Raw genomic sequence first — 13,283 nt, 5'->3', positions numbered from 1 at the left:
TCACAAATTTGGAGTTACAAGGTGTCCACGTGACAACAACGATTGTTGCTGCTCTTATACCACCATTATTACTGGGGTTGGTGGGGGCCAGACAGTAGCCCCCGCGGGCCGCCTATTGAGGAACCCTGCTCTACTGTACGACACTTTTTAACGTTGTTACCTCTCGAACAGGGTTCATATAAAGCATCACCAGTATTAGCCCATTTTCCACTCTAAAGCTTTGGCTGAGAAACACAATAATTTGGCAAATTTTAAGACCTAAATTGATTAATTAAAAACGTGACATCTGCTGTGTCACTAATCTAACAGCGAGGGGGGAGGGCTCGCATTAGATTCCTCCAAAACACTAATAGTCTGATCAGTTCTTTCTCTCCATGAAGCAAGCGCTATAATTAATTGCAAAGAGCTGAGTTAGAAACCGAGTGCCTGAGTGCCTCCAGAGAGAGAGAGAGAGAGAGAGAGAGAAAGAGAGAGAGAGAGAGAGAGAGAGCGTTGGGGAAACAACAAAGGGCAGAAAAGGACACCGTTTGAATGTTTACTTCCACCCTTTCATGTCTGTGCTCTTACTGGTGTCAAAACAGCCAGCCCTTCATACGTATTGATGTATCATCCATTTATCATAGTTTAACCTTTTCCACATCCTTCACAGCTAAAAAGGGTACCCAACGGGCTTCATCTTACCAAACGCCAAAGGTTAAAACACAGAAAAAGCGCGAAATCAGCCATTCAGCTCACGACGATGCTGGCTGCGGGAAAATGTCTCTCTTTGTGTGGGGGAATGTATGAGTTCACCAGTGATTCCCCCTAACCAGAGAATGCCAAAACGCAATGGGTGTGAGATTACTCCGTCGAGGGAATGCTTATGGAGAGGCAACGTCCCCCTTCATCCGTAATTGCTTTTCAGGCTTGCATTGGAAGAGGCCTGAAGCTGTTATGTTTGGCGAGAAGGGATTGCATTGGAGACAAGTTGGGATCTCAGAATGTGTCCCTATTGGGATCACTGGGGCATAGCGAAATGCCAACATTCTCTCTCCTCTTGTCAGCCAAAATAGAGGACTAATAGCATTCTCACATGGCCTCAGAGTATCTGGCAGCATTTAGTGTTTATTAATGTCTATACTTTTTTATGTTTTAGTGTTCATTAGTGTTTTTTTCTCTCGCACAATTCAGGTTCTATGCCAACAAAGATGTACTCACGTGCAGACATGCTGTGCTGTATGTCTATGTCACGTTCACAACCATGACCACACTCCCACATTGTGCAACAACAACTAATTCACAGCAAAGCGATCCAATTTCCTTGGCTATAAAAGCCCTAATTGGGGAGTTTTCTGTCTCACCCTCCGGCTGTTTGATTGCACAGTGAAATCCTAATGAAGGATGAAAAATGCCTTTGTTGCTCAGAAAACCCATGCAAGACGTGGCTGTCTGCCTGAGATGAAATATTAACCATCTCACTTTTCCAGCTGCCACTGCATGCAGGGGTGTCACAAGGGGGGAGGAAGTGGGACTAAGTTACTATAGGCCCAATACTTTAGCTATTGAACTATACTTTAGCTATAAAAAATAGCAGATCTACAAGCTCACAGCGCGGCACCGAGTGCCGCGCTGCGAGCTTGTAGATCTGCTATTTTTGAAAAGTCGCGAAAATGTGTGCAAATCTTTGAATATATGTATTATTTAAGCGAACATTTTTTACTCAAATTTTGCTTCTGGGGGGTCCCTGGAACTAAATATTTTGAGATGGGGGTCCATGGCCAAATACATATCATTTTGGGGGTCCTTCACGTGAAAAAGTGTGAGCACCACTGACATAGAAACATAGGGTTTTCAAAAAATAGCAGATCTACAAGCTCGCAGGGCGGCACTCGGTGCCGCACTGTGAGCTTGTATATCTGCTATTTTTCAATAGTTAAAGCACAAAATAATGTGTAATAATGCGTTCCCAGTCTAAATGGGTTAAACCCCCCCTCTCCCTATGAAGAACATTCATGGGGGGCCCACAGTGAATCCTTGTACCCAGGGCCCAGAATTTGGTGCGACACCCCTGGCCTGCATGGGGAGAGCAGTGCCTCGTCATGTCTCCTTGACACAGATGGCTTCATTCTCCTTGGGCTTTGCTATCAACCACAGTGTACACATGGTCTTATCAAAGTCACCCAGTCCCTCCAGCTGAGATGTGGCAAAAAAAAACAAGAAAAAAACACGAAACTCTCATGTAGATCTTTTGTTTGTTGTCAGTGTCTCGCTGGTCCTCCTTTTGGTGTACTGTGCGCACAAGGGCACCTGCCTTTTTTGTGTTCTGAATATTGTGGCCAGAATGTAACGGTTAGTTACTTCTAAGTAGAGTATCGAAGTCCTGACGTCACTCGTTCCTCCCCTGGGTCGCGGTCGCAGATGTTTTGTGGAGAATAACATTGGGTCATCTTAAAACCGTCTCATATTGGCATTGAGGTCCAAAAATAAACAATCTGTCTCGGTGATATTGTCAGGGAGGTGACTCTGTGTCATATTTGATACAGTTTCAATTTCTCAATGTCAGTTGATTTTTCATATCCATATGAGTCAAACGACCTGGATCATTTGTTTATTTTAGAAACACAGTTCTTATTTCACGCTATACAGTATAAACTAGACCAGGTCAACCTGGTTGTGCCAGACCCCCTGTCTGTCATCATCATTTATGACATCATGCCTTTTGTAGGCATGTCATCATCATGTCATCATCATATATACCCTTTATATAGAAAACCCGGACAGACCGACATTTGCTTATGTAGGCCTACCCATTTCATGGGTCTGGCAAAAAAAGTCTATGGGAATTCAGAATGGGGGAAAAAACGCGAGCCAGGTAGGATGTGTAAATTACGTCAGACTTCGGTGCTCTATACTATCTAGTACTGTATGCTTTATAGGGCATCTCTTTTAGTTTGAGCAGTAACTGCTCTCTAGGGCAGTGTATAGCTACGAGTAGGAGCACGTTTTTGAACAGTACGCCATCAGTGCTACCCCCAAGAGCAAAACCTTCAAATGCCTTGTTTGACGGCAGGTCAGCGAACAGTAAGTGTGACCCCTTCCAACCTGACGGCAATAGCACTTGATAGGTCGCTCCGCGCCCTGTGTTACATCTTCCATTAGTCCCTCGACACCTGCCCATCCCTGTTATGTCAGCTGTGTGTCTGAGAGAGGTGGCTGGTGCTGTCTCTGTTTCAGGGTTCTCAAACCTTTCAAGCAGGGACGTGCAGAGAATGTTGCAGAGGCAGGGGTTCAAATTTCTAAAAGGGCCTTTTGGTGAAAATATTGAAAATAGCAGACCTCCAAGCTCACGACACGTCACGCTGCGACGTGTTGTGAGTTTGGACGTCAGCTATTTTCAATAATTCTTTCAACATAAGAAGCTAGCTGCATTCAAGTTCAGGAGAGTTTGGACAAGGTAATTATCTTGAATACTGCCTTTAGGTATGGCATTTGCAATTCTTTCACCATAGTAAAAACTTGCATGCATGGTCTGGAGAGGGCACTTTTTACAGACGGATAAAAGGGCAGGGGCTCAAGCCCCCTTTGAGGTCTACAGTATGTATGCACCTGCCTGATGCCAAGGACCCCAAAAAAGCTCACAATGTGTCGCAATGTGATGCATCGTGAGTATGTAAAAATAACCTTTTTGGGGGGCGTATGCCAAATTAAGGACGCCAGGTTGAGGTTAAATTGACACAATAACCTTACAAATTCTTTCTTTCTTTCTTTTATTGTTATTTTTCTTATTTTCCTCTCTTTTCCAGTTTGCCTCCCTGCCACCCATTGACAAAACCTGTGCTCTATATCTCCCATGTCCACAGAGAGACAGAAATAAGTGGATTCCAGCCCCCTCCCCCTTACTGGTAAAATCAAACAGGAGGATGGTGTGTGGAGAAGTGGATGTCTCCAGGGATATTATACATTCACCCCAGCTATTCCATTATGTCTCTCCCTCCTTCTCTTGCCTCTTGTCTCAGTCTCTCTAACGCTTTCTTTGTCTGGCCTCGTCTTGTTTTCTCTGCCCTTATACCCTTATATATTCCCTGATTCCACTCTCTTTTCTCATTCGCTCCCTGATAACTGATCAGGACTGGTGGACTAGTTGTATTTTTTCTTTTTTTTTTCAACGTTCTCATAGCCTAGTAAACCTTCCCGGTCGCTTGAATATTATTCATGTGATCCTGACTTGTGATGAAAGTGAAAGAGCCAATCAGTGTCAGCCAGGGGTGTCGCACAAAATTCTGGGCCCTGGGTACTTTAACTAATGAAAAATAGCAGATCTACAAGCTCGCAGCGCAGCACTCGGTGCCGCGCTGCGAGCTTGTAGATCTGCTATTTTTTAAAGATATCGCAAAAGTTTGGGCAAGTCTTTGAATATTTCAAATCCTTCTAAGGTTTTTTTTAAAAACCTAGGTTTCTATGTCAGTGGTGCCCAAACCTTTTCATGTGAAGGACCCACAAAATGATATGAATTTGACCACGGAACACCATCTCAAAATATTTAGTTCCAGGGACCCCCCAGAAGCAAAATGAGTTACAAATGTGCGCTTAAAAAATATATGTATTTAATACTCTTATGTGTCGTGTTAGTGTCAGGTTTTTTTTTTTCTTTCTGTATGTTGTTGTATTTTCTTTTTTGCTTGTTTCGTCTGTATGTAGCATATTATTGTCCTGTATATGTTGTTTTGTATGTCTCTTTAAAAAATGAAAAACAAAAAAAAACATATTGTTTAAAAAAAAAAATACATGTAGTCAAAGATTTGCACACATTTTCACAACTTTTCAAAAATAGCGGTCTACAAGCTTGCAGCCGCGCTGTGAGCTTGTATATTCAATATTCAATTAAATTAATATTCAATAATTAAGGCCCCTCCACCTTGGGCCCTAGTAACTCAGTCCCACTCCCCCCCCCCTTGTGACGCCCCTGGTGTCAGCGCTCAGGGCCCTCAACTTACTGACAGATGCCGATTGGCTCCACCCAGTCAGTGCTTGGGGCCAGACCGGTCTGCAGAAGGCTAACATTCTCAGTCTTCCAAACCGAATTTCATGTTCCTCTCTGGCTCACTCTCTCTCTCTGTCCTCAGCACGCTTTGTGAGTTTCCCACACTCTTCCTCTCATCTCTAGCTGACTGGCATCCAAGCCAATTAACATTGTTAGCCCTCAATTCAATCTAAGCCCTCAGTTCAGTCTAAGTCAAGTTGACAACATAGAAAAGACTTTCCATGAGACTTAATGGTCTGCATTTCTATGGCACCCTTTTACCAAGCAATGTTTTGCACGCACGCATGCATGCCCACAAGACACCTGCACACCGCCACTTGGCAAGTTAAGCCAGTGGCAGTGGCAGTGGCAGTAGGCGGCGAGATAGCTACTTCCCCCAGACAATCAGGTTTATGAACGACCAGACAAGGAAGAACTATTAACAAGCTTCAGAAATGCAAATCCCCCCTCCCCTCCAGCTGGCTGTGAGAGGGAGCCTGAGTCGGGAGTGTTTCGCTGTTTCTATGTGCTGTTTCTATGTGTCATCTTTTCGACACCCAAACCAAACCCTTACCCTAACCCTAACCTCCGTGGGGTGAGTCGCTAACCCTCCCGACGCTCCGTTGTCGAAATGATGGTCGTTCGAAAGAGCGAGATTTCCCCGCCTGAGTCACACAATCACACATACACTAGCCCCCCTCAATAACCTGCCTTAATATTTAAACACATATCACGCACACTGGTACATGATATTTTACATATCAAGGCTGCACACCATGCAGATGTACATAAACATAGAGATACATACACACATACTGCACTGTGCAAGGCGCATATGGTTTTATTTCTGTGTTATTGTTTTTATTGCTGCTCGTACTCGTATAAGATGTGAATCTTGAATAACAATAATGCCTCATGAGAACAATGTTGATGTAACATTTTCAGCTATGATCTCAATTTAAAGGTCTTCATAAGTTTGCTTATGCACTTGCACTTTTACTTCATGAGGCACTTAAGGCTGCAGCATACTGTACCTTGCAGAAACAAGGCATGGTAATAAGAACAAAATGTCAGTGATATGGAGAAAACCACAACCACAACCACATTGCCTTGCCAAAGTTCTTTTCAACAGTTCTTGCAACTCCAAGATTTTAAAACCAACCATCATGAGTGATTGGTGAGAACTCAAGGTGCTTGTGATTTATATTGTTTAATTTCCACAATCTGCCGGCAACATAAATTCATTTAAGTGAGGTTTTCTGAGGAGGTTATGAGGTACAAGCCTATATAATGCCCCTCTGAAGGGAATACAAACACAACCAGATGGCAGCTAATTAATGGAGAGAAATAGTACATATTTTATCGTTTCGAGTCTGTCAACAGACAGACATCGAATACAAAACAACTGTATCCACAGAGAACGTGTTCACTTTCGGTAAGCCCAGAAAAAGTTTGACTTCAACAAATGTTATGACAACACAATGGGATCTATAACGACGTGGCCTCCATGTGGATCTTGTGTCATGTGGCCAGTCTATTACGTCAGTCATCTATGGCAGGGGTTTTCAAAGTGGGTGACGGGGCACCCTGGCCATGGGGTGCCGCGACGGCAGTCCAGGGGTGCCGCGAGATCATTTGATAATATTTGGAATTTATTTGGACACAAAAATATCCTTTAGTATAATTTTAAACTTGAAGTACAAAGTTATTTTCAGTCATTCTAACCAAAATGGCTATTATCTCAACGCTTTCCTCGCAACATAATCACTAAAATATCGATGCGAGGCGTTGTGTGCTTGTAGATCGGCTGTTTTCACTAGTTTAGTATTTTGTAGATGATAAATACAAAACGAACGGTTTTGGACATACAAGGTTTCCACCCGACCAACGACGATATGCTATACCAGTAAATATAAGGTGCTGGGAGTGAAAATTATAATGTAGGGGTGCCTCGGATTAAAGAAATATTTATGGGGTGCCCTGAGACAAAAAGGTTTCGGAACCCCTGATCTACAGCTATGGCATGTGACCATATATTTCACTCTTCACGTTTCACCTCGGTCCAACCGCCATAGACTTCCAGTCATAGGGGGCAAAAAGATAGAAATAAATGTGTTAAGTAACTTCCTTGGCCTGCTGGCAGCATGCAAAAGCAATTTTGGACTGATTGGTCCAGTGGTTTGCGAGATTAGGCCCACAGACAAAAACACACACACACACACGCACGCACGCACGCACGCACGCACGCACGCACGCACGCACGCACACACACACACACACACACACACACACACACACACACACACACACACACACACACACAGACCCTCTCCTAGATGGCTGTCCTCCTATCCCAAAAAAATAATTGGATAAACAACCTTGTCATACATTTTTCGGATGCAAATTCTTTAGCTTAATTAAAAAACTACTGCTGAAATACTTAAGATAAGATGGCAGACAATTTACCATAAATCAGTTGGTTGTGTAAATGTATGTTAATTTTTAGAATAGACACTGACTCGGGGAAGTTGATGTATTATGCTTTGATAAAGCACTATAGAAGCACCATAAATACAGAGTACAGAGAATGCTGTTGTGACATGATGTACAGTAGAGGTTTGTGAAGAAGTATTAGGAATGTTCATTGGAGCCCCAACTGATATCCGTCATCGCCCCAAAATGTCAGTAAGTTTACTGCCAACAGGAAGAATAAAAAGATTGGGGCCTTGCTTTTTGACGCCTCGCTGCCCCTGTCCAGGGGCGTCACACCAAATTCTGGGCCCTGGGTACAAGGATTCACTGCGGGGCCCCTGTGCTTTAACTATTGAAAAATAGCAGACATACAAGCTCACAGCGCGGCACCGAGTGCCGCGCTGCGAGCTTGTAGATCTGCTATTTTAGAAAAATCATGAAAATCTTTGAAAATTTCAAATCCTTCTGAGGTTTTTTGAAAAAACCTATGTTTCTATGTCAGTGGAGCTCAAACCTTTTCATGTGAAGGACCCCCAAAATGGTATGTATTTGGCCACGGAACCCCATCTCAAAATATTGAGTTCCAGGGACCCCACAGAAGCAAAATTTGAGTTACAAATGTTCGCTTAACAAATACATATATTCAAAGATTTGCACACATTCTCACGACTTTTCAAAAATAGCAGATCTACAAGCTCGCAGCGCGGCACTCGGTGCCGCGCTGTGAGCTTGTATATCTGCTATTTTTCAATAGCTAAAGTATAAAATAATTAAGGCCCATCCACCACCTTGGGCCCTAGTAACTCAGTCCCACTTTCCTACCCCTTGTGACGCCCCTGCCCCTGTCAGTAGGGGAAAATCAATTCTTATCCATAGCTGACTTTTACTGACGCGTTACAGCTGAATCCTCATCAAATCAAAACGTGTGCGGTCACTGAATATTGACATTTCAGGCAGCGAGGGAAAAAATGGCTTCTGCCTTGCCTTGTCAACTGGATTAAAATATGACTGACTCATTTCATATTTACTTGCGTGCCACTCAATTGCTGTGTGAACTGCATCTGTAAACAGTGCACTAATTCTGATTTGCACGAGAGCTGCAAGCCAAACAGTTTATGCAGTTTGGTCCACACTTTTGAACAAGTAATACTGACTGAATTTCAATTAGGCTTATACTTCGTAATCCGCCCCCAGTCGATAATCCACGTGACTCTACCATAAATAAACTTTAATAGAGATGACAGAGGGACTTTGTTAAACATCCCTCTCAGTTGCTCCTGAATGCATGGACACTGTACGTAGAAATGTAAGCCTACAGTATATAAAATATAAATGTAAAAAATGAACACCTGTGTCTCAGACGCAGCACGAAAAGATCACTCATTATTAGTTCTGCTTTGCTTTACTCACGTTGCCTCAAATCCCCCAGTATGCACATTGATTGTTCTCTCCTGGAGGCTTGTTGGCAAATGTGGAAGTCAATATAGCCCTTACAGTGACGTCAGAGTTCACCTCCTTTAGATTCACCAAGGCTTATCAATTAGAAAGTGAGAACCGGCCGGCCAAGGATTTCATTCGTACTCCGAGCTATTATTAGTAACGACAGGTGGGTATTGAGTGTGCCGTAACACTGGGCTTGAGAGGATTGTGATGAATCACAGCAGAGGAGCTCTCTCTTAGGAGTCGAACAGATGACTGCTGTTGTTAATTAAAGAAAGAAACAAGAAGGATCCCTGTGTAGTGTGTGTGTGTGTGTGTGTGTGTGTGTGTGTGTGTGTGTGTGTGTGTGTGTGTGTGTGTGTGTGTGTGTGTGTGTCCGTCATTCTGCGTTCACACAGAACCTCTGTCAGTTGTATGTACAGTACACATGCATGTACAGCTACTGTACATGTATCCATGTTTATGCATGTGTGTGACCTAAAACCTTATGTGAAAGAAAGGGCAGCTGACTAGTAGAAACCTCATATCTCCATATTTCAAATGTTTGTTTTTTCATAGATTAATGCACCACTTCATTATACAAAAGTAGAAAAAAAGATCTATAAGCCTACAGTGTGCTTGTAGATCTAGCTATTTTCACTATTTTTAAATGTTTTTTTTTTATAACAATAAAAAACAAATAGTTTTGGACATATGAGGTTTCTACCCAAACAGCGACGACATTCCAAACCAGATCCACCCGCCGAGCCGTTTAGCCACGGATGTTTACCTTATGGTCGATGATCCCGCTGTATCCCTGGAGGACGGGCGGGTGAGGCTTCGGTACCTTGACACAGGCTTTAGTAGGCTCTGGTAGCTGCTCATGCTGTCGGATGCGGGTGTCGTTCGCCTCTCTTGAAGTATTGTTGAAGCTGCCGTTATACATAAGGAACAAGCTGGCACACAGAGTTATCACGAGGAACACGGCTACCCCATGGCGCTGAAACAAACAAGAGAGACAGATGTTGGCAAATTAGTCATACGACTTTGACTAAGAGCTAAGAGACATTGTTAGGAACCCAGTGCACATCAGCGCACATTACTCTCAGTGTATTGTGTAGCCTAGTTACATCTTTCCAGAGGCGTTTCTAGCTTCCTTTGGGTCCAGGGGGCATCCCCCCCAGAAGAAAACCTTCTGCATTTCATGCATTAAATACTTAAACCTGAAGAATTCTGGGAGTAACTAAAGCAGTGTTTCTCAAATTTGCAAATGTCAAGGTTTCCCCTTGACTCTAACAGTGTACAAATGAACCCTAGTGAGTTCATTTGGTTCCATTTGTACACTGTCAGAGTTACAGACTTGTATGGGTCAATTTAAACCCCACAGATTCCCTGGAATCCACTTGGAGAACCACTGAACTAAAGGGCCTTAATCGTCATCATCACCACCACCACCACCATCATCATCATCATCACCATCATCATCTACTAAACCCACTGGTTTCTCAAAGTGGTGTCCGGGAACACCCAGGTCACTGAGCTGGTTCCAGCTGGTTCACTCCATAGACAGTTGTATGGGGGTCCCTGACAATCACAAAACCTTTTCAAATAGTTGGCCTTATGCATATCACCGAGTACAAAAGAACCCTAATGTAAACAAGCCAGAGTGCTTTCTGTACGGTCTTGTGCTTTTCCTATATGCGAACTGCTGATGATTCAATCGATCGATCAATCAATCAATCAATCAATCAATCAATCATCAATCAATCAATCAATCGATCAATCGATCAATCAATCAATCAATCAACTAGAGTGTGCTTAAAGCTGTGTTCACTAGCAGTGAAAATAGATTTTCGCCAGAACAAACATCTTTGCGTCCAGTGAAAGCACTTTTAATCTTGAGGAAAAACTGCATTTATTATTTTCGTGATGAACAATCACGTTTGAATTTAACATATGAAGAATAAAATGTTAAAAGACCACATGAGATTGTTCTACGGAAAAAAGCACATGTGGCTATTGGCTATATTAGTGAGCATACTCCCCAGCCAATAAATCAAGCTACAGAGCACAGCGGTGGGTGGAAAGGTAGAAAGGGAAAAAACTAAACATTCACCAGTTTTTGAGCATCACAAAGTCATAAGATGTCATTTATTAACCTCTTGACTGATGCTGGCAGCATAGCAGTCTTCTTCTTAAAGAATAGCAATATCTCTGCATTTTATACATCTAAAATATACGGTTAATGTTATGGTACAACCTCATTGTGTAAAGTCCAGCAGCTCCAACAATGAGTTGTATGCCTACAGTGTCACCTACTCTCTAAGCAATGCAACAATAGTAGTAATACTTTTGCAGTTATAGGAAAAGCGATCAATACCTAGACTCTTTCATCTAGTTTATGCATCATGAATTAAATCATCCAACTATACGGTAGTGTCTACATTTTAGGATAATGTTATTCCCAGTTCTCGCCATAGCCTATTCTTGTTAAACAATGACTATGTAATGTTTTTCAGAGTGAATGACAGTCATTGGGGGGAAAAAGTACAATTACTCAAGTACTGTACATTGGGAGAAGGATGCAAGATGGAGCTTCCAGGCAGGGGGAGAAGAGGAGGTTTATGGATGCAGTGAGAGAGGACATGCAGGTGGTTGGAGTGACCGAGGAAGACACAGAGAACGGAAGCAGAGGGAAACAGATAATCCATGGCTAGACTGTATACTTAAGTACAATTTCGAGGTATTTTTTACTTTACACAAGTTAGAGTTTTTCCATTTTTTGATAAGCCTACTTTATTCTGTAGCCTACTTCTACTCTACGTCCCAGAGACAATTATTTCACATATTATTTAGTTACTCTGCATATTTAGATTATTAACATGAAACCTATACTTCATAGACATATAGACATATTTTCTAGGCTACTTGAGCTATTCGTGCAACGACTCTTTGTGAGCTTGTAGCCTACATCTGGTATTTTTGCGGGGAAGAAAAGTTTGATGATGTTGGTAGCCTACTGTATAATATATATTATAAGTATATCTTTTGATGCCAATGCTATTGTAATTTTACTCGAGTACCATTTTGAATAGCCTACTTTTACTTAATAACAGAATATTTTTATATTGTGATATTGCTACTTCTTAAGAAAATAAAAATAAAACAGAGTAGGCTAGGCTTCTTGAATCCAGAATCCCTCTGATGACGCATGCAGTCATGGAGCTGCTGATGTGTGTTTGATGGATCAGTGAGTTTACACATTTGCTAAGGAGTTAACTAGCTAGGCTGTACTGCATTTGAGCCAGCTGTGCTCTTAATTGTCTACAGACTAATTACCACAAAACCCATAATCTCGGTGTAATCACAAATCAAAGAGTTTCACTCTTCGCTGAAAATGCAAATCTCTATCAGGATAGGGATACATTTAAGATGATTTTTTTAATGTAAGATAATAATAGCTAAATAATAAGTAGCCTAATGAGGTGAGGGGCTTTGCGCAATGGCTTGCCTTAGAACCTGAAACCCATCCCTCCGGACGCCACTCCCTGTTTTATGAATTTGGAGTTGAAGTTGGTCGATGTTCCTAAGTTTATAGGATCATTCGGAGCTACTATAATTTCAAATTAAGTTACAGGTGGACAACAAAGACAAAGAGGTCGAAATACTTTTCATTCGTGAAGAAACAGAAAACATCGGGAAAAACACAATCACATAAATCAGCTGGCATTTAACGGCATTCTAGATTTAGCATATAAAAACAAATACTGTAGCCTATAGCCCATGCAAGGAATACAACTGAGCACGATATTTTTATTTGTGAATTAACAGTTGGTCAAAATATTAAAGTGCGTTGCATTTCACTGTGAAATATAGCCTATAACAGTCGATTGACACAGATGCGCGGCACAGCTGGATAATATCTACTGTTGACATAATCTTTTGATCCGACATGGCTATAACAGCCTGCACAGTGTTATGGGATTGAAGCGCCAAAGAGAACAATGTGAACAGTTGTCTGACGGATTATACATTGATAGGCTATACTTTACCATAGGTGTCTTCATTTTCGATCCTATCGCTGCCTTATTATTCCTGCGGGTCTGCTGCACGTGTGGTTCCACTTTTTCTCATGGTGAGTCTCATCAGGACCGTTCGCATCCCGGGTCCGCCTCAAGCCATCAGAGGCGCGGCATCCGTCCAGCACTGTGCAGGCAGCCTGAGTGTCTTATAGCAGAACTCCAGCAGCATTTCATACAGCGGAGAGAGACCAAGGCGACAGATGTTGGCTGTATATCCCTCTGTGTGGTCATAAAGCCCCCTGTGTTTGAAGTCTGAAGTGCGAGTGTGAGCCAGCTGAGGAGCGTTTTTTCTTTCTTCTTTTCTTTCTTTC

The 13,283-nt window shown here is 42.4% G+C and overlaps 1 protein-coding gene across 1 annotated transcript in view; it reads right to left on the bottom strand.

Annotated features, from left to right (window-relative positions):
* The window catches only part of st6galnac5a (ST6 (alpha-N-acetyl-neuraminyl-2,3-beta-galactosyl-1,3)-N-acetylgalactosaminide alpha-2,6-sialyltransferase 5a), a gene marked incomplete at both ends in the record, with an annotated part of 60,448 nt that extends 47,491 nt beyond the window's left edge, over positions 1–12,957 (bottom strand). The window contains 2 exons of the mRNA XM_080725840.1: positions 9,681–9,890; positions 12,943–12,957. Coding sequence (XP_080581966.1) covers positions 9,681–9,890; positions 12,943–12,957 — 225 coding nt within the window. The remainder of the gene's footprint in view (positions 1–9,680; positions 9,891–12,942) is intronic.
* Between the last annotated feature and the right edge of the window lie 326 nt (positions 12,958–13,283).

The sequence above is a fragment of the Nannobrachium achirus genome (assembly GCF_963921795.1).
Source record: "Nannobrachium achirus genome assembly, chromosome: 5".
NCBI lineage: Eukaryota > Metazoa > Chordata > Actinopteri > Myctophiformes > Myctophidae > Nannobrachium > Nannobrachium achirus.
This window is presented reverse-complemented; position numbering and strand designations above follow the sequence as displayed.